General features: G+C 40.7%; 1 protein-coding gene across 5 annotated transcripts in view; it reads right to left on the reverse strand.

Moving 5' to 3' along the window:
- Positions 1–26,055, reverse strand: part of VPS13B (vacuolar protein sorting 13 homolog B) — a 353,019-nt gene that overhangs the window by 254,119 nt on the left and 72,845 nt on the right. For all 5 annotated transcript variants that reach the window (XM_081919663.1, XM_081919665.1, XM_081919662.1 and 2 more), the window contains exon 17: positions 25,711–25,892. In XM_081919663.1, the coding sequence (XP_081775789.1) occupies positions 25,711–25,892 (182 nt within the window). The remainder of the gene's footprint in view (positions 1–25,710; positions 25,893–26,055) is intronic.

Raw genomic sequence — 26,055 nt, forward strand, 5'->3', positions numbered from 1 at the left:
ATAACCTTTGTTAAATGGATTAATAAAGTATTCTCAATAAAGGAAATAATGCCTAATTGAGTCTAGCATCACAGTCCAACAGAATTTCATTTCACAATTTTTAAACTCACCATCTACCCTCAGTCTCCTGACTTTAAGTGAGCCCCATGCTGTGTATCAAATACAAATATTTGTTTTCTAAATCTGCCAATAATGAGAAAACAAAATATGCTAAAAGGTGGCTTTTGTTCAAGTAACTATCAAAATAACTAAGACATTGGTTTTCAAGCAGAGTGCCATGGCACCTTGGGGTGACTTGACAACCGTTCAGGGGAGCCCCGGGGGAGTGGGGCTGTCCTTTCATTAACTTGCAGACCACATCTTTCTGGATTATCTATCTCTCTTCTCTCTCCGAGGAACATTCAGGAGAGCCAGCAGCTTAAACTTGCAGCCCATCATCTTCCCGAAATAAAACAGTGGCAAAAAAGTGGGGAAACACTTTTGCATTTTCTTAAAATCTTCTTCCCCACACACAAACAAAAATCCTCCCCAGCTTCAGTAACTAACAGTTCCTTAGTTTTATACAGAGGGCTTGAAAAATGCAAGAAAATAGCAAAGCAGCTTGATGATGTGTGTACCTGGATGTATGTGTGTGCTGGAAGTAGGGATTTAAAAATAACTCTGAAAATGAGCAGTGTCTTCTGTGTTTTTCTCTCCTTCTACCCCCAACATCCATCCACCCTCTTCTTCACTACCTCTCCCCGCAGGCAACCTTCCTCCTCCTTAATAGTCATCCAGCTTTATGGGGACATGGAGCATGTTGCAGGAAAGGACCATGTCTGCATGTGTGTCCTGTGATGTGTGTTTCTACTTCCCTTCCCCACAATAACGAAATATTTCTGCTTCTGATCTTAATCTTGTTTTGCCCTCTACAGCCTCCCCCCCCCCCGCCCACCATGCATACACTAGTTTCAGGAGCGGGGGCGCCCATGTGGAGTGCATCAGCTCTGCCCTGTAGAGCAGTGGCATTGCTTGAGTTCCCATTGACACATGCACTCACACACTCACCCAAAATGGCACTGAAAGGGGGCAGGGCCAAATAGGGAAATCCCCACTTATGCATGTCCCATAGCGGTAGGTGGGGGGAACAGTTGGGGGACAAGTTGTAGATCACAGTAGTGGTTGTAATAAGGGGTAAAGTCCAATCCAAGCTGCCTTTCTCCCTCTTTTCACACCACCAGCCAACAGGAAATGAGAATCCTGTGATAGCTGAATACTACCCTCTCTATCTGAACAACTCATCAAAGCCACATTAGACTTAGTTTTCTTGCTTTCCAGACTTGCTTCCTCTTTTTTCAAACTTTGCCCTGATCCTTAACTCCCTAGCTTCTGTTTCTGCATAGAAAAATGGTGCACTCTTTTTCTGTTGCTCAATGGAACCTTTTGGGTTGTATATGTACCTTGCCTTCCACTGGAATTCATATGACCTCAAACTTTTAACTCCTCCACTGAAGTCAGAACCTTAGAGCACATGCTCTCAAGATTCAGCATAGAAGCATTTACAAGAGGCAAGTCCCCCCGCCCCCATTTAACAAGCCACTTGATATATTTTATCTTCTTTATTGCTATATGCCCTAATCATATATCTAACAAGATTTGGCTGTTAACATCTACAGAAGCCTGACTAATATTTACTACCTTTACACTTATTTGTTTTAAGCACACATTCAAAAGAAATGCGCCAAGTTCTATTCTGTGAAAAATAAAATATATTTAATAAGTTTGATTTACTAAAATAAATGCTAAACTTGTACACAGTGTCTGGTTTTATACATTTCAGTCTGTTACAAATTATACTCCTGAAAACAGGAAGGCAAAGCTTTCAAGTTAAGTAGCAATATACATTTGGCTTTCACATTTCAGAGCCCATAAAATGGATTCAACACAGAGATGAAGTGACCTACAGGAAAAAAGGTTCTGTAATATAGTGGATATGCATACAATAAATCAAATCCTTATCATGATTTGCACCTAATAACTATACATCATTGATAATAACCCCTTTAGGGAACTTTAATGTAGCATTTATCTAAACAAATGCAGACTATTTTTGTTTCTATTTTTCTACTCACATTCTAAGTTAGAGCCTTTTTAAACATCAGCTTTTATTTTAAAAGACGCTTAAGTCGTGAGAACATTCTTACGTACCACTTCATAACTCTGACACCAAGTATGTATAAAAAGATTAGCCTTTATTTGGTATAAAATCAGTTGGCAGTTTTACATCTGTGCAACGCAACAAAAATACCCCAGCTGGCATCTCAAGCTCTCACACATATGGACTTCAAAACAGAAACTTCCTTATTTGCAGCACTGCCAGGGTAATTTTGTATACTGTGCATACTACAGCTATTTGTCAGGCCCCTGCAGGTGTGCACTGCACATAAACACACAGCTGTAGCCTAGCAAGCCAAGTGTTCCATCAAACGCATAAAGGGAGACCTCGGCAGCTGGATTAATCATCTCTGCAACAGGTCCAGAGAGAACAATATGGGTTAGTATTTTTGGAAAAGCATGGATGGCAAATTTATGATTATGCCGGCCTTACGAAATAACTGCTGGATTGTGTCATTTTTATGCAATGTCTACTTATTAAAGTTTTTGTTTGAATGCTGGAAAAAGAGTGGCTATTTTTTAGTTTGCAATATAAACAATAAGGTAGTTTATATATAAAATAGTTTATTATGTGTAAAATGTTAAAAGGGTTTTACGCTAGAGGTGGTTTTTGACAGATGTTACAATTGTTTGCATTGGCTTTAGCAGGATCATTGGAATCAACTCAAATTAGTATATTGTGAAACTTCCTGTTGGTTATATATTTTATTTTGCCATAATTATACAACGTTTTCTGCTCTATGGATTTTTAAGATCAACCGACTTAAGTGGTTTGTACATATTTTTGGTGAGCACAAATATTTCGGAGTTCTGAGCCTGACATGAAATTATGGAGAAAAGATTTCTCTTGTAAAATGTCATATTAGTATCATGTGTTTATGCAAATTTTTGACAGCTTTGAATCTGGCAATTACAAAATCACCCAAAAATTTCCAGCGTCCCAGGCCAAAAATTAAGGATACATTTTAAGGGTAGGCAGCTGAGTCAACAGGTTTCTCCTTAACTGGTGGAATATAGCTTGCTTACCATATGAAGAGAAGTACAGTGAAGTCAGAACAACTTTAGAATCTGATGTCCTTGATCTCTAACAAATTACCCTAATAGGCTATACCATCTCCAGAGAGATGACATAGGGAGACACTGGGTTGCTTCACACATTAAAACTGTCATGAGGCGCCTGTCAAGAAAATATCTGCATGACAATGATGGTTTCACAGGACGCCATAACAAGATGCATAGAATTGAAATCCCAAGACAGCACAGATCATGCCTGGCAATGTGAACCTCTCTGTGTGATGGAGCTCAGTTGCAAGCATGTTTTAAATATTGTGATCCTTATGTGGAGACTTAAAGGCTTAGTTAATAATATATTAAGTTGTGCTGTGAAAACTCCCCCTGGAGTTAGGTTTTTAACATACTTTATTTTGAAAATATAATTTGATTTTTTTTAAGGGAAATGATTTTACTTAAATGTTTTCTAAGGAGACAACATAAAAGGATGTTGCTGAGCAAGTTCTCTGAATCTTTGTTTTATTCTATCATATAAATTAAGCTACACAGGGAAGGAGTGGGGGGAGGTTACTTCTTCAAATGTCCTTCTAAAGATGGAACCTGAACCCAGTGTATCCAGAACAGAAGAAATGTAGCAATACAATAATAAAGAGCCAAATTCAATATTCAGCAATCCTGTAATCTTCACTGTGCTCAGTAGAACTAACTCCCATTGAGCAGCAATCCAAAACAAACTTACCAAGAAGTAAACACCACTATGTATCTATCTGTCTATCTATCCATTCATCATTAGACCACCACATTTCTGTAAAGGGTGAAGTCATCTGGGTGAAAGATGTTTCCTTGCGTCTACATAACCTTGTGTTGTTTTCCACCCCTCTGAACAAATCTATTAAGAATATGAAAGCCAACCTTCCCCAATCGAAGTCATAAGATCCTTTAAGGGTGTGATGTGTGAAAATGCAAGACAAATGCCCAACCAGAATGTGTAAGTAGCAGCTTGGACAGAGCAGGACTGCCCCACGGAGGGCTAAACAGCTGTGGGGCTCACCTTCCTGCCAGAACATACACAGAGGATTATTGAAGCAATGGGGTTAGTGGCCTTTCTTGGAAATAAAAGTTAGCAAGCAAGTCTGCTAGTGAGTCACTATAGTTGGATCCTGCTTTCTGGTATTTCAATCAAATCATTATTTCTACTGAGTAGGGAACATTTTTAGGAATGTGCCCAGCACAAGCGATCCTAGGCTAAGTTAGAGGGGTGTATGGTGATCACAACTACAAATGTTAAGTTATTTACAAGAGCTTTACCTCCCACTTAGTTTTACTGTACCTCTATAAGGCTAAATGCATTACACAATGAAATACTAATTTTATTTGGTGCTGTTATTTGTAGCATTTCGGAGCCTATATTTGCTTTCTCTTACATTCAGTCTGCTTAATTATTAATTTTAAAAGATGCAAAACTCAACATTCACAGCTACAATCACTCTCCCAAACTATACTGCTTTCTTACTATTTGCATTTTCAGGTTTTTTCCTGTGTGTGTTTTTGAAACAGTGAAACTTTTTGCTGTGCATTTTCTAACTGCATCAGTGATTTCATCACATACAAATAAATCCTAATTAAAAGAAGGCCCAATGAAGTAACTTGAGATTTTCCACCTACCCCAGTAATTTAGGATTATGTCTGCATTGGCGCTTTTAATACACACTTTAATACAATTGTCTTCAGAGATCACATTTCATCTGTACAAAATGTGTTCATGAAAATTCAAATTTTGGGAGGGGGGACCTGATATTATTTAGTAGACAGAAACTAAAAACATTTCAATAAAATGAATGTGGCAATCTAAGAAAGAACACTGGAAATTACCCCTAAAATTGCAACCTAATAGGCATTCATTACTGTCTGAATAAATTAGAAAGAGGCCATTTAAATTAGTACTGGCATGACAGAAAAGATCCATTTGCCTAAACAGAAATAAGAGAGTCAGATACAAAAGGATATAGCGGAAGCCCTATTGTGCCAGCAGAAATAAATTATGCCAACACAACCACAGCGATACATGGAGTGTTTGCTCTACCTGTCTGAATCCCAAAATGAGGTACATACATGGATGGAATAGGGAAGAAGCAGACATGTCAAATCCTATATCCTTTCAGAAGCCAACCACATTCCAAGGACAGCACAATTGCACTGATAATACAGCGGCCTGTCAGACAAAATAGTAGGGAAGGGCATGGTCACATGGCTTGCTAGGTGAGCCAAAGGGACTAGCTGGATTATGTGGGAGCAACAACCTCTTGGCGGCCACAGTTTCCCCATTGGGAAGGACTCTAGGACCCTGTCAGAGCCTTCACACCTCCTTCCTGAAGCAGGCACTTACTAGGCTTTGGGAAGAAGGCACGAAGGCACCCCCTTGGCTCTGAGCCCTGTGAAGGGAAACAGGTTGTGCTGCCCTAAATCTGTCTCTGTCAAAAAGGTATTTCTGAGGAGTGTACACGTGTCAAATGCACGTGTGCATTTGAGCCACTGTGTTCAGGGCTTGCCAGGAACTCTGACAGAATGGGTCACTCTTCCTTGTGCCAGGGACTTAGTCATGCATGCTGGGTTGTGTGTGAGGTGAAGTAGAGAGGTGTTGGAGAGCGTGTCTCTATGTCTGTGAGTTGACTAGTTCCTTCCTTGATAGAATGACATGGAGTACTGTCACTCATAAACCCCATAACTGGTGTGGGACAGTGGTTTGTGCCCACACCAAGTGTGGCTGATAATGTTCCTTAACATAGTTTTCTGCTGTGGCATCTCTCTCTCTCTCTCTCTCTCTCTCTCTCTCTCTCACACACACACACACACACACACACACACACACACACTGCACTGGAATAGGTGCCCCCACAGCTTAAATAGAGCATAGGATTGCTTGATTATCTTATTAGACACAACAGAAGAAATAACAGAGGAAAGGCAGTATGCAAACTTGAGCTAAACAGATCAGACAACTCAGAAAGGGCCCAATGATTCTAGAAACTGGCAGTAGCTATAGAGTCAGAAACGGGCAGGCATATTTTACCCTGTCATGACCGTGCAGGCAAAAAAAATGGGAGCATTTTAAAACACAACTTAGCTTTTGCATTTTTTCTTTGAGAACAGGGGTCTGGGAAACATTATAATTAAATATCTCTCTAGTCACCATAACCATAATTACTATAAACAAAGTTAAAATGAAAGCTAAAGTCATAGAAGTTTGCAGACCAAAAACTAATGTTCATCAAGACAGCTGGAGAAACAATCTCAAAATATAAGGAGCTCCAGATCCCTCACAGGCTTCACATATATGGATGTTTCCCCTTCTCCCACAACCTCTCTTTTCCTTTTCCACTTTTTTTTTTAATACGGGCTATTTTATAGGGTGATTGTAATAGTATACCATGATCATTGCTGATTGCTGTTACAAACAGACCCTTCTAATCCATCTGCTCTCTGCTTCAACAAATGCTTTTTAAAAGCTACTTCATAAAAACATTATTGCTTCATACTCAGAAGACATTAAGTCAAGATTTTGGAAATTCCATTCACTTGATTATATCAGCAAGTGCAGTACATGTTAGATTTTTCATTAAAGCAAAAGCCTTGAGAACTATTTTCCAGACTTTAGTTAATGTTGCTATGACACATTTCGTCAATGAAAATGGATGAAAAACAGTAGTGCTTTGAAGCAATAGCCAGTAAATGCCACTGTGGTTTACCAAGAGTGGGATGCACAACATATTAGACCACAGTTAATGAAATTAAGCCATGTCTTAAGTTAGCAAAATGTGTGCTCTGTTACTTGTTTGGAACCTACACAACTGCCTAATCTTCAAGAACTCCTTCGCCTCCAGTAAATACTATCTCTTGCATCTCTTCATAATTAAATCAGTGGACTACCACTGTTTTGAGTTTGCATTATTTTAATGCGAAAGAACAATACAAATGGGTTGAGAGGGTTTTTGTTTCTACAGACGTAGTTTATATATTCATGGATCTGTCTTGAATAGGTTCATGGATGTGGAGGGAAGATCAATGAGATATAAAATGGTTATCTTTTCTTTTCTTTTTTTGAAAATCTGGATACAGATTCTGCTGGATACAGCAGAAACTGGTATGCAGTCTCACATCCAAGTACAGTATATTCTTTCAGCAGACACTGTGACTCAATTTGCACTTATCACTTTGCTGAAAATCTCCAATTGTCTGTTGTCACTAAAAATATATATGAAATGTCCATGTTAATACATTATCTACCAATAATAGTCAGACAGGATGGAATTCAATGCTATGCTCGTACAACCATCCCATCTGCACAAGCATTTCAGCTTAACAGACAGAACATCCTCCCTCTCCTCCCCCTGCATACAGTACAGACCCCCAGAGTCAATTTTGGGGTGTGCAGGGGGCTTTGTAGGGGGAGCAGGCAGCAGAAAGTCCTGTTACACAGGGAAAAGTTATTGACTAGGGCAGGCATAGGCAAACTCAGCCCACCAGATGTTTTGGGACTACAACTCCCATCATCCATGACCACTTGCCCGGTTAGCTAGGGATGATGGGAGTTGGTAGTCCCAAAACAGCTAGTTAGGGGGCTCTCACCCATAGAATTTCTCATGCATATACTGAAATACTTAAAAACTAAGAGATGAGCTCTTTGAAACACCTTTAGTTCTAAATTTAGGTAGGATTTAAATAATCTTAGTTTGGTTTTCAAATTTGGTGAAACTATGGTTTTCAAATTTGGTGAAACCTAAAACATGGCTTAAACCTCATTTTCTCTATCACTTATTTATTTATTTATTTATTTATTCATTCATTCATTCATTCATTCATTCATTCATTTCTGGCTTCCTATAATATATAACAAAGAATCAGATTTCCTCACTGCCCAGATCAGCAAACAACATCACAGAAAATTCTACAGGTGTTCAGGAAATAGTGCTGCTCTTGCCTGTTGGTATGCAAAATTATGTGTTGAGTATTTGTTTCCACTCCAGTATTATATCAGCAGAATTCATCCAAGAAACAAAAGTGAACACAGTGAATTTAATTAAAGTAACTACCTTATTATAGGCCTCATCTCAAGCTCTCAGGTCTGAACTTAATTTAAGGGTAAATCACACACAGAGAACTACAGAGTGAGGTGATGCAATTATGTTTCACCTCTGATTACTGTCACCTAAACCCAACCTATTTTCTGGACTCAAGCATGTAGCAGGTCTTGCACTGGTGACATAAATCACTCAGGTGGGAATTTAGCCTGTGTACCACCACCCAATCTCATTTGTGCTGACAAGGACACTTTCACACATCAACAGACAGGAAATATTCCCCAACCTCCTGTAAAAATTTCTAGGATGCTTCCTGATCTGGGCAATGAGAAGACCTGAATCATCTAGTGTGTTGAAAAAGAAGTAACAATCTCAATTTTTCTTTCTTTCTTGCATTTATATATCACCTTTTCCTCCAAAGAGCTCAAGGTAGTATACATTTTATCTTCACAACCACCCTGTGATGTAAGTTAGGCTGAGAGACAGTTACTACTGGCTCAAGGTCACCCAGTTAAGCCTAATCACTGTACTTTTTTTGCTCTTCGGTATACTGGGGAAAGTGAAATTCTTATGATATACAATGCTTTTAATATCTTGCTTTGTAGAAAGAGCCACCAGTTCTCCATTCAAAGGAAGGTCTACAAGATACATTTCAAAGGGAAGCAAAATTGAATCCATTTTATCCTAATTACAATAAATGGAGGAAATGTGTCAAAATCAAATTGCAATTTATCTATGACTATGTACGATGATACCTCTCCCAGCAACAACAAGAGAGACATATAAAGATGGAAGAGATCATTACCCTTAACAAGAAACATTAATATTTCTATTAGCAGAGGTGTTGAATTACATGGGTCTTTAACAGAAGCTGTATTACATTCCAACTGAAAATGCAGCTCAGATCTCACACCCTTATTTCCATAATCATTTTCATATGCCAAGCATACATTAATATGGCATTATCTTCAAAATAAGAAGCAGACATTCTTTTAGAAATTAATTCAATATTGAAATGCATCACACTAAGAGTTTTACCCACATTTCTCTCAGGAACACTTGCAATGAGACCACTACATTCAGAGCTTGCAGTATCACTTCCAAGGTCTCCTTTCTTTCTGGCAAAAAGAGGCCTACAATTTGAGTGATGCACAACCAGTGTATAACTTTACTATCTTAAAGTATGCAACTGTACCACTTCTTAAAACTAGGGCTGTTTGTATGAGCCCGTTCACATACGAATTCCTCAAAGCAAAAATACTAAGCAGAATGTTACACATCTAAACCTGCATTTAGAATCCAGTTATCAAGAGCATTTAGTACGGTATGCAGGTTTACTGTAACCCAGGTAGGCAACGACGAAGTTTAAACACAGTATAGAATCACAGAATGGTAGAGTTGGGACTCCAAGGGTCATCTAGTCCAACTCCCTGCAATGCAGGAATCTCAACTAAAGAATCCATGACAGATGGCCATCTAACCTCTGCTTAAAAACCTCCAATAAAGGAGACTCCACCACCTCCTGAGGGATTCAGTTCCACTGTCAATCAGCTCTTACTGTCAGAAATTTATTTTTGATGTTTAGTCAGAATCTCCTTCCTTGTACCTTGAATCCACTGGTTCGGGTCCTACCAGGAGAAAACAAGTTTGCTCCATCTCCCATGTGACAGCCCTTTAGATATTAGAAGATGGCTATCTTATTTCCTCTCAGTCTCCTCTTTTCCAGGCTAAACATGCCCAGCTTCTTCAAGCGTCCTCATAAGGCTTAGTTTCCAGACCCTTGATCATCTTGGTTGCCCTCCTCTGTACATGTTCCAGATTGTCGATATCCTACTCCAGGAGTTGGTATGACTAAGGCAGAATACAGCAGTACTATGACTTCCCTTGATCTGGACACTATAATTATGTTGATGAAACCTAGAATTGCATTAGCTTTTTTGGCTGCTGCATCACACTGCTGACCCATGTTAAGATTCTTCACACATGTACCACTGGCAAGCCAGGTGCCCTTCATTTTACATTTTTGTAACTGATTATTCCTGTCAAAGTGTAGAACCTTACATCTGTACCTATTGAAATTCATTTTGTTAGTTTTGGCCTAGTTCTCCAATCTGTTACGGCCATTTGAATCCCCTCAATTCCTTCATCCAATACATTTATAAAGACATTAAACAACTATAGGCACAGGACAGAACCCTGAAGCACTCCACTTGTTATTTTTTCCCAGGATAATGCAGGATTCAGTCAGTTGTCCAGCTGCAAATACACCAACAGTAACATCAACAAGCCCACATTTTACCATATTCTCCACAAGAATATCATGAGGGACTTTGCTTTGTCAAACACCATACTGACATCAAGATACACTACATCCACAGCATCCCCCGATCCATCAAGCATATAATTCTATCAAAAATAGAAATATTACCCTAGAGATTTTGTTTAGTAAGCCCCCAGTAAGCCCCCAGTACTAAATTACTACTGAGGTCCGATATTAACACCCACAGTGATTATGTGGAAGAGTCTGCTCTGTTTGAAGATTTTAACTTGTTGGACACTCTTTGATATACTAATTTGAATGAGACTTATTCTTATTAGCATCTAGGTGTGTACAGGACTGCAACCACGGAGGCCTAGATACTAACACTTATTCCAAATATTTCATCTTTAGGTAACACGTTGATCAATAAGCAACATAAAAATCAAGAGTGTGCAGTTTTTCTAACTTTTCAAAGAAACAGAAAGCAGTTTTGTTAAATAGGACCAGAACATATGACAAAAGAATTTAGAGAAAATGTGCTTAAGATATAACAGGCATTGTGTCCATTTTTACAACCTGAACTATCAGTTTTGTGCCATTATCTTGGTATTTTAAAATGAGCATACCAAGATCTATAAATTAAAAGATATATTGTAGACAGCGTTTGAAACTCCCATTGTTCTAGGTGTGTTTTGTGACAGGGAATTTCATTAATGCAAGCAGTTTCTGAGCTCTGGGCGCAGTACTGAGCCTAAGATTTCAAATTAAAACTGCCACTTCTGGAAGAAAATGAGGACCTTTTTCTGCCTCCTCACTTCCAGCCACTCTCTGAAGACTGGAGAAGGGACCCTCATGAGAATATTAGGGGAGTGGACCATGTGGAAAATGAACATACGTTTTTAGCTGCAGTTACAGATAGGTAGCCGTGTTGGTCTGCCATAGTCAAAACAAAAAAAATTCCTTCCAGTAGCACCTTAAAGACCAACTAAGTTAGTTCTTGGTATGAGCTTTCATGTGCATGCACACGAAAGCTCATACCAAGAACTAACTTAGTTGGTCTTTAAGGTGCTACTGGAAGGATTTTTTTTTGTTTTTAGCTGCAGTTCATTCATTTTCAGCTTTGTATTCTTGCTATTAAAAAAGTGTGCCTAGACACTCCATTGTGGTGCCCACACTGACTGTAGAGAGAAAAGGGGGGGGGGGAGAGGAGGAGGAGGAGATGGGAACAATAGAAAACAGTTGTTGCTGTTCCACCCCAGTGACTACACAGTATGTGGGAAATCTAAATATGCAAGCATTTGAAATAAAGTTTAACCCTGCCATAGGAAATAAAAAATATCAGGGGAAATTAAAAGTGGAAATCAAACAAAGAGAAAAAATCTGTTTGGCTCAACACCCCCAAAATGACTAAAGTATGCATTACAAAGAAAGCCCCCTGAGCCCCAACAGCAGCAGAATGAGATGTTTAAGCACTGGGGGAGTTAGAGCTGATTAAGAGCTGGGGGAATTACCTTTACTTACACAAATACACTTTATTTACAAATCTATACCACACACCAATTATTACAAAGAGTTCCTATGTTCATTTCATACACAAGGAAATATGATAATAAATTCTTACATTGAAAGAAAAATAGGGGATTAAGAGAATCATAACATCATTCCCAGCTCATTTCAGAACAGATAGAATTCTTTTCTTTTCTTTTTCTTGTTACAAAGAGCAACAAATGCGCTTCCCAGGTGCAAAATGCCAGGCCATCTGTGAATGGTCTGGGAGAACTTGAATTTGTACTTGGTTGACATCTGTCTGCCTTGGGAGACAATGGAACAGTGCGCCTTTCAGGGTGAAGTCAAACTGTTGGAAGGTTACAGCACCTACAGGAGAGACATGTTTTGTTGCAGCAGGGGCAGATGAAGGCATCTGGTTGTGCTGCTGCAGATGCACCATGGCGTTTCTCTGCACCTCTCCCAGCAGTCATTCCTCCTCTGGTCACTGCTATGGATACATGACCAGGCTGCCTGTCTCCAGGCACTGCAGTTGTCTGCAAGGGATTTCTACACAGCAGGCTTCATGATGCCAGCCCTCGTGTCACGTTTCAGATTATCTTTGTAATGCAGAGTTGGTCTGCCAACTGGCCTCATTCCTGAAGCCAACTTCCTATAGAGCAAGTCATTGGGGAGCCTGCCATCTTCCATTCTGTGGACATGAGCAAGCCAGCGTAGACGTCGCTGAGACAGGAGTGCAAACATGCTGGGAATGTGGGATTGGGAGAGCACTTCTTTGTTTCAGACTCTCCTGCCATGTGATGGCCAAAATCCTCCTGACGCAGTGTATTTGGAAGGCATTGAGGTGCTGCTCCCAGCAGTAGTAAGCTGCCCGCAATTCACTTCCATAAAGTAACATGTTTAGCATGCAAGTCTGGTAGATTTCCATCTTGGTATTGGACATTAGCACCACATTTTCCCATACCATTTTGGAGAGGTGATTCATTGCCGTAGCTGCCTTGCCAATATGCTTATCCAGCTCAGCGTCGATGCAGAGGTTGTTGGTTATGGAGGAACCCAGGCAGACAAAATTGTCTACCAGCCCGAAGAGGTAGCAACCTTCCACCAGTCTCCAGATTAAGCCTCAACAAAGAACACAAGAACCTTGTAACTCAGACCAATTTAATTACAAAACAAGGAACCAAACAGGTAGACAGAACTAAACAGGAGGGTTGCTGTCAGCTCCTAACTATCCACTCTCCACTGACTGGAAAAAACACTTCACAGTAAATCCAAGTTGCCATTCTTGGTCAGTGGAACAGGAAGATGATAAAAGAAAGGGATGCCCAGAAGAAAGGGAGAACTTTTGGTTACCTGTTGAACGACCCTTCTGCCAAAAGCGGAGGAATACAGTGTTTGACAAACATTAACTGGTGGACTGGTGAGTCAAAATAGGTGCCATACAGTGCTTTATAGAAGCACCGGTGTGTGGGTTGACTGTGGCAGCTGCCCCATGGATGGAGCTAGTTGAGGTGCTGCAGACACGAGTTTGAGAGATGCTTCAGCTGGCACTTGTAGAACAGCAATTCACAGAGGAATTAAGTCCTTGTCATGATGAAGTTGGCCTAATGGCCAGTCATGAAGATATCTATAAACAGCATTGTTCATTCTATGGCCTAGCAAATAAAAATTCAACACCATTTTGTGAAATCACAGATTTAGGAGTTGAAACAGGAAATGCATTCAGAATGCCCATAACTGCTTTCGGTAAGATACACAAAGTTTCTGTGAAAGTGGCAGGCATATTGGGTTTGTCTGGTTCTCCCCATTCCTGAGACAAAGTGCTATGAATGAGTTGAGGACATTAATAAACTACTGAGTCTAAAAGACTTGTTCCAAGAAAAACCTTGAGTGATTCCCCAAGCCTTATCTCCTCCGCCTTCAGGAATACTGGTAGCCTACTTATATGGCTCTATCAGCAAGGCCTTTATAGCTTTACTGAGTAGAAATAGATAAAATTCAGTGTGGAAAAGATGCTTTTGTAATGGCAGGGGGAGATAATGGTTCACTTGACAGTTTGCACTCTTCTCTCCCTGAAGCAAACTTTTATGGAGAAGTCTCTTCCTCACCCCCTCCTGAGATAGAGGGTGGAACTGGAGCTGATAGTGGCTGTTCAGGGAATGGAAAAATATCCTCTCCTCATGAATTAGAGTTTAAGTCCTTGGCTTGAAGACAACATCTGGACTTGGAAGGAGAAGAACTCCTATTCCCAGTCCCCATGGAACAGCTGTTTCTATGACTTCTGTGCCACCTACCTTTACCCCTTCCCATTACTGCAACACTCCTAGATGAGAAACTGGAAGAGTACGAAGGATGAAATGGAGCCATGACCTCTACACCTTTTATTTCTACATCACTTACTGGGGCCTGAGGTATTACATGAAAACTACCTCCCTATTGATCCAGCCTAACGTATCTGAAGAGAATTTTGTTTTCTTTCCTAAAGCTCTGCCTCAAGCTGGAGATTACATCCTTTTTGAGGACTCTCAGTCCTTGTCCATGCCTCCTTCATTCCCTGAAGTGGGAAGCAAAATGGTGCCCATGACAAAAGCCAGAGTTTGACACATGCCTCCCACACATAGCCTACTCTCTCCCTCATGGACATGACTTGGCAAGAAATTGTAGCAGCCCAATGTTTTAGTCAAAGCAGGGGTGTGCAGGTAATAGAAGCCTTTAAAGTGGAGGAAGAGATGAGAGAGACTGTCCTCCTGCCTGATTCTCCTCAGAAACCCCCACCTGAATCCCAGTGAGCATGAGGGTGGGCTACAGAAGCAGGAGGAGATCAACCCTCTCCAAGGAGTGATAGGGAAACAAGCATTGGCAGGGTAGCAAGAAGTGTGTTAAGCTGTTTTCCTGCTACCTTGCCTGCTTTTGGAAAATAATTGCTGCCATGTGAGCAGTAAGGGTGCCAAGCCACTCTACTGTTCTCCTCCTTGGACCGGCTTTGTGGTGCTGCTTTGCAGCATGCCACTCTTTAGACACATACTGCTGTCTACCTCTGTGACTTTGTGGGCCCCATTTTCCACGCATAAATACCTGCTATTCCCACTCAAACACCCTTCTTTGCCTTTCCTAACAACATCAGTAACTGGAATACCAGAAGTGAAGGAGGCAACAGGACAAACCACAAACAAAAACAACCCCTTTCCCTACATCTTTCAAGAAAAAGCAGCTGCCCTGCACCCTCAGAAATGGCATGTAGAAGCCAAGAACTCTGTTCTTCCAACAAAGGCAGAGTCCAGGCTGGTTCACTCCTCTTCAGACTGGCCAGTTTTGACCCTGCCTTCCAGAAGAGGAGTTAACCCTTTCCTGCATGCTCCACACCTTCACTGACATCCATAAGTTTTTAGGTGAGTAGCCCTAGAGCAGTGTTTCCCAACCTTGGGCCTCCAGCTGTTTTCAGACTACAATTCCCATCATCCCTGACCACTGGTCTTCCTAGCTAAGGTTGATGGGAGTTGTAGTCCAAAAACAGCTGGAGGCCCAAGGTTGGGAAACACTGCCCTAGAGAACTCTCTTCAGTGAAAAGCACTGCTATAAAAATGGGAGCCACTACTAATTAAGATCTCATATAGGTTTTACATTGAAACAATAAGTAATGGTAGACACAGAAGAAAAGCTGCATGATCTAGTAAACAGAAATAAATGGGAAATAAAAGATAAGAAATTGCATGCTGCAATGGATATACCTGAGGCTCACTTTAACAGAGGTTGGAAGATATAGAGCAGAAATCAAAAACAGAGTATGTATGGTAAAAGACATTAAAAATCAATCTATGTTGAAAAGAGAAATAACTTAAGCTTTAGGGGAAAACCCAAAAAGGGAAGAAGGATGGAGGTGCTAGAGAAAAATGTGTAAAGTGAGTTGAGAAAGGAAAACTAACCAATAAATATTGGATGAAGCAGGAAAGGGATGAGGACTGGTGCCAAGTGTAAAGAAGAGGCCATCATGTATGATACAGCACATTCTAGGAAACTGAGGACTAGTCCAATATAACACTGAGGGGAAATTAAAAGTATAAAGAATATGAGCAAGCCACAGATACAATTAGAAAATAAAGAGGAAAAGGGGTGAGGACATGTGGAAGCTTGAAGGGCTTATGCAAGTCAGAGTGGAAATTTATCAGAGATCAGATTACAGATTAAAACAGTTGAGAAACATGAAAGGAAGTCTTGTCCAGTCAGTCTTGGGAACCACAGTGAAACACAATGCATGGTCGGAATTTGGTCCATAAATTACATAGGACCCCAAAGGATTACATCCAAAGCAAAAATATATTATTATTTAATGAGTAGGAAGAAATTTTCCTAGGAAGTCCTTGGATAAGTATGCTTAGTGAAGACAAAAAATAACTCGTTTGAGGCATTTACTAACTGCAATACTTAATACTTAATAACTAACCATACTTTTAAAAAAACTGTTAACTTACAAAGAAATTAATTCCTCACCATATTATTCTAACTATATCTCCCACATCTAGATTCAGACATTGAAATTTCAGGTAACTGGCATCAACCTTATTATCAAAACCACTTAAATACTAAAAGGCCTATTTAATAAAAACATAGAAATGCTTCCATATGTTTTATGAAGTCTTCTCTACCCTCCAAATGAACACATTCAGATTTAGTCTCTGGCTTTGTTTCAGAGAAAACCCATCTGCATAGTACATTGCTTACAGGCACATCTCAGTCATGCAACAGCTATGTGACAGCTCATATATCAAATATAAACTGTACTCAAGGCCACACAACCTTACATACTCAAAGTCTTCCATTCTGTTTAATGTAATCCTAAGAGAGCTCTTATTGCACCTCAGTGCTGATGTCACATGACTTTTGTTGGGAAACAGTTGTGCAACTTAAATATCAAACAGTTCCTAACACAGATGAAAACAATCTAGAAGACAACTCTATTGTGCACATAAATCCTAGAAAGAAGACTCTTTTCTGTGAAACAGGTGCCGAAATGTACAAAGTAACAGCATTAAACAGCCCTTAGCAATACTGATGAAACTCGGGTTCAAGAATAAACTTAAAGTGTTTTGGTAGTAAGAGCCTGGAAATTCTGATGAGCAACAGATCCTGCATTTTGATTCCTACGCTCTTGCTGTAAAAACCAACCTATCTCAAGTTTTAGTCATCCAAGTTTCAAAGGCCTGGCCAAAATTATCTTCGTTGAAGTCAGCAAATTCAATATAAACTATCTATCAGAAAGCTGGGGTTCTTTATGTTTACGACTCAACAAGAAAATACACAGATCCAGACTGACATTAACCCAAGTAGTTGGAGGTACAAACTTTTTGAGGTTTGGATATTTGGAGTTACACACAAAAGAAATCAATCATTTTATTTGTATGCCACCTTGCCAAGGTTAAAACCATCTTCAAGGCGGCTTCTAGCATTAAAAAATTACATAGCTATAAGCAGTGCTTTTTTTCTGGGGGGACACGGGTACGCATATGCCTAAACATTTTGTGAATCTTTGTACTTTTATCCATTTACTGTATTTATTTTTCCCAATTTGAACTATAAAGTGGCTACAAGCATAAAAAAGTAGTCATAAACAATAAACAAAACATAAAATGTACACAGCCACACTGAACAATTTACACATAAATCTTAAGATCCAAAGTAAAGCTACAAAACATTGACATAGGCAACAACTCCTCACCTCCAACAAAAACTGAAGAATACCCCAGCCCAAGATTCTGTTCAGCAGCTTCTGCTTTTGTAGCTAGAGTCAGCCAGAACCCCACCCTCCCAGGCCAGGTGGGAAAAGGCCTGCAAGGCAGGTAGCAGGTATTCCAGGACTCATAATCAAGTTGGTCGCCTATAATAACAATACAGTTAACTGTGGAATCATGCACTGCTGAAATTCAGGCAAGATTACTTGTATTTATTGATGATTGTGATTTGATCACTGATGCTTTGAATATTGCATCATCATCATCAACAACAACAACAGTATTCCTGCTTACAGGCATGAAGCTAATGAATTTAAATTAGGAGCTTGTTGTTGTTTAGTCGATTAATCGTGTCTGACTCTTCGTGACCCCATGGACCAGAGCACAGACCAGAGCACACCAGACACTCCTGTCTTCCATTGCCTCCTGGAGTTTTGTCAAATTCATGCTGGTCGCTTCTATAACACTGTCCAACCATCTCTCCCTCTGTCGTCCCCTTCTCCTTGTGCCCTGAATCTTACCCAACACCAGAGTTTTTTCCACAGAGTCTTCTCTTTTCATGAGGCGGCCAAAAATTAGGAGCTACACACACATAATTAAATTTAGGATTATAAATTTGAGAGGGAATCCTGCCCACTGCCCATGAAAAGCACCAAGTAGAGCAGTTTCAATGAAGTCTAGGATGGCCTCTCTCTATTGCCTTCTATGCCTCCTGTGCACGAGACCCACTGCTGCTCTCATCCAGTTCTTAACACTGAGGCAATCAAAAATCCACTGGGGTAGGGGATGCTGGGAAACAGCAAAATGAATTGAAATGAAAATGAAAAATCCACTGGGGTAGGGGATGCTGGGAAACAGCAAAATGAACTAATGGTTCAAGGAGCACAGGAAAACATACAATGCTACATAACCAGTGGGGTACCTAGTAGAATGAGCAGAACTGCAGAACTATTTGCTTAACAAAGCACCCTGTTTCTCTCTTTCACCACAATGTACCACACAATTCAACAATCTCAGAGCTTACTTCTACCAATTTAAGTGATAGCACACACTAACTACTCAACTTTGCATGGGAAAAGGTGACAGGTAATGAAAGCACAGGATTAAGAGTGTGAGAATACTTTTTTTGGGGGGGGGAAACAGCTGAGTCAGTTTGCCTTTGAAGCTCTTTCTACTGCGAGCATTTGGAACAGCAACTCTTTGAAGCTATCTCAGCTGTCAGCATCTATCTTGGCTCAAGACTACGCAGTGTGTATTTCTTGCACAGATTTGCAAGGAAGTTGTGCTTGACTGTCATTTTCTTGTTGAAGTCATCTTAAATCAGCTGTGCTATCTTCAGATTGCTAATTACAATATTTACACTTCACTTTTCTGGGGCATTAATATCCTGGATAGCTAACAAAACACCTAGACTTCCAAGAACTAAATGAAATAAACATTTACAATGGCTTTACAGTAGACAAAAAGGCAGGCAGCTTGCGTTCAAAGTGGGCAGCTACCAAAGTGATCAGTGACGAAGCTGGGTTCTCAATAATGAAATTTAATTAATTTTTTAAAATTTATATCCTGCCTTTCTTCTACAGAAACTGAAGAAAACTTTTTAAGCATAAGCCCTTTAAATGCTTAAGAACTAGGTTACATGAGACATGATCTCATCCAATAGCAAAACTGAGCAGGCTTACCACACATATTCTATGTACAGTGGTACATCGGGTTAAGTACTTAATTTGTTCCGGAGGTCTGTTCTTAACCTGAAACTGTTCTTAACCTGAAGCACCACTTTAGCTAATGGAGCCTCCGACTGCTGCCACACCGCCGGAGCACGATTTCTGTTCTCATCCTGAAGCAAAGTTCATAACCCAAGGTACTATTTTTGGGTTAGCGGAGTCTGTAACCTGAAGCATATGTAACCTGAAGCGTATGTAACCTGAGGTACCACTGTAATTCCCTATATTTCTTTCTGAATCTTGCTTGTGCAGTGTTGCCTACCTCTCCCACTTTCTCCTCTACCTGCAACCCAATTCTGAAAAATACCTGAAGTGTTCATCCAAGTTCATGACAATCTGAGTAGGAGATCCATTTAAATCACTCTGAAGTATCCCTACAAACCATAGCAGCCAACTCCTAGGGGCCGTGAGGGCTTCGGCCCCCACAATAAAATATTTGAGGGGCTGGGCCCCCGCAAAGTTGATGGGCATTCCCATTCAAATGGAGCATGTGCACTGCATCATGTGATCAATTATGTGGGGCAGGACTTACCTGGGACCCCACAATAATTTATTCAAGTTGGCACCCCTGCTACAAACTCACCAGCAGCAAAAAATCTGCTTTTAAGAGACTAGGAAATGCCAAGAGCCCTTATGGTGACAGATATCAACCCATACCAACTTCTAGCAAGCCACAGGCAAAACATGAGTTTCTCTGGAATGGCATGCTAAACCCATCTGTGAAATACAGATTTAAGACAGCACAATAGCTCTGAGCACAGGAGCCTATTCAGGGATCAAAACTCTTGGAAGTACAATGATCTACAGGAGACAACGAAACATTTACACATTGCAAGGCTCTTCCATATGTGCTCTGAACACAACCAAGCAATTACTCATGAAAACACAACCCTGAACACAGATTGCACACTGCTTAAAATCAAAACTTGCAGCGCCCAAAATAAGCACCAGTCTTGGCTGTATTATGTGGAACACACATTCCAACCAGTACATTGGAAGGAAATGATTAAAGCTCAACAACCTGCATTACAACTGAACTCAGAAATGTTTTTTAAAAAGAGGAGAAAGAGGGGGAAAGCAGATTTCAAACAGGGGCATTAGAACAGCAAATCACTATATTTCAATCTTTTTCCTAAGTGGTTAAAGAACTATGCAGCAACTCCAAAACCCTTTTTATATGCACACCTGGGAAGAATTCTGAATCCTGTTACTTTCCTCAGCATTACCCTGATGTGGTTTCGACCAGATGTTTAAATGTTACAACATGTACATTTTCTTCTCTTCTTCTAAGGCAAAAGGAAAATAAGAGGAATATTTGACTTCACTCCACAAGAGACCTATTTAATAGTTTGGTGGTTATGTAAGTAAAGGTAGCTTGGCTAAGTCAATGTTGACGACATACAGAATGACATGATCCTAATGAGTTGGAAAATATTGGCTCTCCTGAGATTTAACCAGATGCTACTGCGCTGAGAAAGCTACTGTATTATTGAATTTCATTTTTATGAGGTAAAATTTATTATTCAACCATTAAGGTATCCCACATGAAGTCTTGCATAAAATAGTTTTGCAGTTACTTTCTGGAAAGTAGATTTTATTTTAACTTAAATACATCATTTACATGAAGGATGCAAATGCCTATTTGATCACCTTAAGCAGAGAAATTTAAGGTCTGCAAGCAATTTTACTAAAAATACCAGATTAATGGAACTGGACTGTCAACAAAATTATGAACTACCTGAACAGTACAAGGAGAGTGCAGCAGCAATTCCAGTTTCTTGAGAAAACCAAAGCATGTGCAACTGCATCCATGCTTTCCTAGCATTCTAGCAGGCCTATTGCCAGATATTTTAGGTGCACTAAATATAACCATATAATGAGAACTCTAAAACAGGAGATGATAGCTTTTATTAATGTAGTTATTCAGTTTAAAACAAATAATATTAAACCTAGATCTTCACTTCGGACATCTTCATCTAGTACCTTTCTAGTTGTACAGGGTATTCTAGGATACACTTAAAAAGTAAAGTAGGTTTATGATAAACAGAAATTTGAAAACATAATGCATAATGCATACTGAAAGGCCTAGAATTGCCAGTGGCAATCTTTCGCTGGTAAACTTATTATGTTGTGCAATGTATGCAGCAAGTATTTTTTTGCTAAGCTTTCTTCCCAGTTATACAAATAAAATTATGCTACTAATATAATTATTACAGGCAAACCAAAATATAGTGTCTTGCCTAAAATCATCTAAGAAGTTCAGGGCTGAAACAAAAACTTGACCACTTCACACTATACCAATTCAATATACTTTAACTTTCCCGAGATAAATTGATTTTTACTTAGGCAAAAAAATAAATTTCCATTTTCTACCCAAACGTATTTTAACAATAACAGTTGATGATAAAACATAAATGTTCTTGAGTCGTTCTTGTAACTCTGGTAATATATTTATATCCCATTGTATTTATTTCTGAAACGTGTCCTTCAACAGCCAATCAGCATTCCCTGGGCAAAAATCATTCATTGCTTCTGAAAAGAGTATTAAAGAGAATTCAACTACTTTTAATTTTTCTTTAGAATAAATTGGTTGGGGGAAAACTGAATGAAAGCCGATAAACGGAAACTTAATCCAGACAAGACTGAGGCACTGCTCATGGTGGTTCCCTAGACCAGATGGGTGGGAAGTAGCCTGTTCTTGATGGAGTTACACTCCCTCTGAAGGAGGAGGTAACTAGGTTGGGAATACTTACGGCTCCACCAGCGTCACTTGAGGCTCAAGTGGCCTCTCGGGCACACTAGCCTCAGCTGGTGGCCCAGTTACGCTCCTCCTATCTGGAGAGGGCTAGCCTAACTTTAAAGAAATAAGACCACCCCCAAGAGCATCCCACCATTCTGAAGGAACATTCTTTTTAGCATCCTATTCCATTCACAACACAACAATCGCCCTATCAAATTAAGCCTGAACACGGAAAAGCAACACAAATAGGGGACATGGGAGTCTGCAGGGGGAGTAGTTTACCCTGCGCACGCACGCGCACACACACACACACACACGGAGAGAGAGAGAAAGCGCAGCATGGTCCTTGGATTTACACACACACACACACGGGGGGGGGGGGAGAATGAGAGAGGTCCCTTTGTGTGCCTGTTTCCAGTGTGTGCCTCAGCTCCTTGACAACATTGTGCTAATTTTTCAGAGGGAGGTGGTCAGCTTTGCTGAGGGAAGGAGGAGGTCTAGGTCTAGGAGCCACCATTCCTTCCCTCAAAGGCTATCCCCTCAGGGTTGCCATTTTCCCCTTTTCGTACTACACCCTGCACCACATTAAGGACAAAAAGACGGGGGGGGGGTATCTGCTCATGAGGAGTAACAAAGAGTTGCCTTCTTTTACATGCTGTTCTTACCTCTGTGTCTCAAGATTGAAAGGAAAAATGTACAGTGGTACATCGGGTTACATACGCTTCAGGTTACATACGCTTCAGGTTACAGAATTCACTAACGCAGAAATAGCACCTCGGGTTAAGAACTTTGCTTCAGGATGAGAACAGAAATCGACGGCAGCATGCAGTGGCAGCGGAAGGCCCATTAGCTAAAGTGGTACCTCAGGTTAAGAACAGTTTCAGGTTAAGAACGGACCTCTGGAACGAATTAAGTACTTAACCCAAAGTACCACTGTAGTGTTTTCTGGAGCGAATAAGGAGCGAGATGACCCATTCGTTTCCACACAAAGCTGCAATGGAGTTTAAGAGGGTTGCCAAGCTTCCACCAAAGGAGAGAAACCAGCTTTCTGGCAACAACCGGTCTGTCCTGGATGGGAAACTATCCTGAGCTTCTCATGACGCTTAAATCCAGCAGCCATTTTAAGCACCCACCACAATGTGCTGCAGCCCACACTCCACTAAGAAACATACTAACCCTCAATTCACTAACAGTACAGTACTGCTTACCCATTTCCCATCAAATTTGCTAGGCCTCAGTACTGCAATTAGGCACTTTCACCCACAACTGCTTCAAAAGAGAAAATGCTAATAGGAGCAATGCTTCTCCCATATGCCTGCTCTGAGACACTGAGAGGAAAAAACAGACTGGAGCAACCACAATGCTGTTGGTAAAATTCTTGAGGTTAAAAAGGGTGAGAAAATAGGAGAGATTCCCGGGAGCATTATTTTGGGGGTATTAATTGCAGCATCTTTACTGCTTCTCTTGGCATCTGCGAGCTCTAGTTGCTGCTGCTGCTGGGTGCCACTTTAAGGTTTCTGGAAGCTGCTGGACCAGAACTGGCATGCCAACTCTCCTTCCTCAACCAAGCGCATGCTTGTGGGAGTGTGGCAGCTGGGTGGGTCACACCACAGCCATGGATCTTGGGTGGTCCCTTCATCTCCCTCCCCCAATGGAGGAGAGGAAAGGGCTCACTCTGTGAGGGAACAACTGAAGGGGGTGCCATGATGCTGCTCTATTGCTCAGCCCTGACTCCCAGACAGGTGGAAAGCAGAGAGGAAAAAATAAACCTCTGAAGTAACCTGCTTTGAAACCTATTTTGGCATTAAACAGTATATAAATTAATAAAGAACAGTAATTATGCACAGCCCCCCCCCCAATGGTTCTAACTAGCCTCTTTGATTCAGCACAACGGGTGTATTCCTGCTCTGCACCCAAGTGCGCAAAACCAAGCCAGGTAAGCCACGGGGCAGAGGGTAATCTCTCCTGATGAATGCTGTTTTCTTCTCAGGCTTTTAAAGTGTAAGGGCGTAGCCCCACTTTTGCGGAGGTTACATTCTGCACCCCCATGTGCATAAGTGAAATCGCATAAAGTGGGGAGCACCCTCTAAAAAGCCTGTAAATGCCTATTTTCCCCTGCTCTCCAGCTCTCTCTCCAATCCAGACCAAAATATCTAGAGTTGAAGCTCTGGAATCAGCTGGAGGATCTGCAGGAACACTGCTGCTGCTGCTGCTGCTGCTGCTGCTGTGCTAACCTGTGTGTCAGCTGTTAGGCAGGGAGGCTGAGCAGCCTAAATAAAGTTCTGGTGCTCCTGAGGTCTATTTGGGGCTTCCGGCTGGCGCTGTGGGTAAAACCTCAGCGCCTAGGACTTGCCGATTGTCTGGTCGGCGGTTCGAATCCCCGCGGTGGGGTGCGCTCCCGTTGCTCGGTCCCAGCGCCTGCCAACCTAGCAGTTCAAAAGCACCCCGGGTGCAAGTAGATAAATAGGGACCCCTTACTAGCGGGAAGGTAAACGGCGTTTTCGTGTGCTGCGGTGGCTCGCCAGATGCAGCTTGTCATGCTGGCCACGTGACCCGGAAGTGTCTTCGGACAGCGCTGGCCCCCGGCCTCTTAAGTGAGATGGGTGCACAACCCTAGAGTCGGACACGACTGGCCCGTACGGGCAGGGGTACCTTTACCTTTACCTATGCCCTCACTAGGGTCCTCTTTGGGCTCTGCGGAGGTTCTCCTCGTAAGCCACAAGGGCTCTCCAGCTCCCGCCATTTTGTGATATGATTCTATTCCTGGTACCATGCGTATACACAATCACACGTACGTGGGGGGGTGCCTGTATTTATTTACTCATTCATTCAATTTAATACCTGCCCCAACCACCATTCACAACACAGAAAAGTCCAAGGTAGAGTGGGTGCAATGGCGCATGTAGTGAAAGAAACAGAGTATCTGCCATATTTTTCTTTACACTAAAAGTTGTTTTGCATTTTTCCCAGGCATAACAATAGAACAAGATCGAAACACATTTATAAGACAGACATAAACATTCACTACAGCATATAAAGCTGTTACAGAAGCCTGTCTTCATACTTTAAAGACAAAACATCCTACCCTCCCTCCAAACATTGCAACCTCTAAACATTTACAATTCTGCAACCAATATAATACAGTAAAATATATACTCTGTGTCCTGGTTCAAGTCACTCCTGGCTGAAACACAGAACCAAGATCTATACGTTTTATTCCAAAGGTTTACATGTAAATTTCCTTAGGTTACTATATTATGACACATCCAAAATGAAGAAAAGCAATTTTAAAAGCATGTAGAAGCTTTTGCAAAGAGTGAAGCCTGGTGACTTCTTAATCTATAAGCAGAAAATTTCATTGATAGCATATTCAAACTGATTTTCCAACTAAAATGTATTTAAATGCTAGATTCTAAAGATAAAGTTCAATACATGAAAACTAAAAGCAATACTGTACTGGGAAAGATATCAGTTAAGTATACTTGTAAGGAAAAAAAATAGTATTTACCTGATGGTTGAAAGACTTCATTCACTAAAGCTTCATTCACAACTGGTGAACTAACATTTCCAGTATAAGCCCAACTCTGCCAAATAGCTTGCATTAGGAAGGTCTGGGCTCTTGTTGCTTGAATTGTCAGACTTGGAAGTTCAAATATACATTCTTTAACTGCAACATGAGAACGCTTGGACCTAGAAAATACAACAGAAACAAAAATATGATTAAATCTGTATACAGGCTTATTGGCAGAAATGTCAAATGGCAAATCCCTAGGAGAGGCAACACTGGAAAAGCTCACTGAAAACGTGGCTAGTTCATGTTCATTTTATGTGAACTTTAAAAATTAGTGATTTA

Source organism: Podarcis melisellensis (assembly GCF_964234715.1).
Source record: "Podarcis melisellensis genome assembly, chromosome: 7".
Classification (NCBI taxonomy): Eukaryota; Metazoa; Chordata; class Lepidosauria; order Squamata; family Lacertidae; genus Podarcis; species Podarcis melisellensis.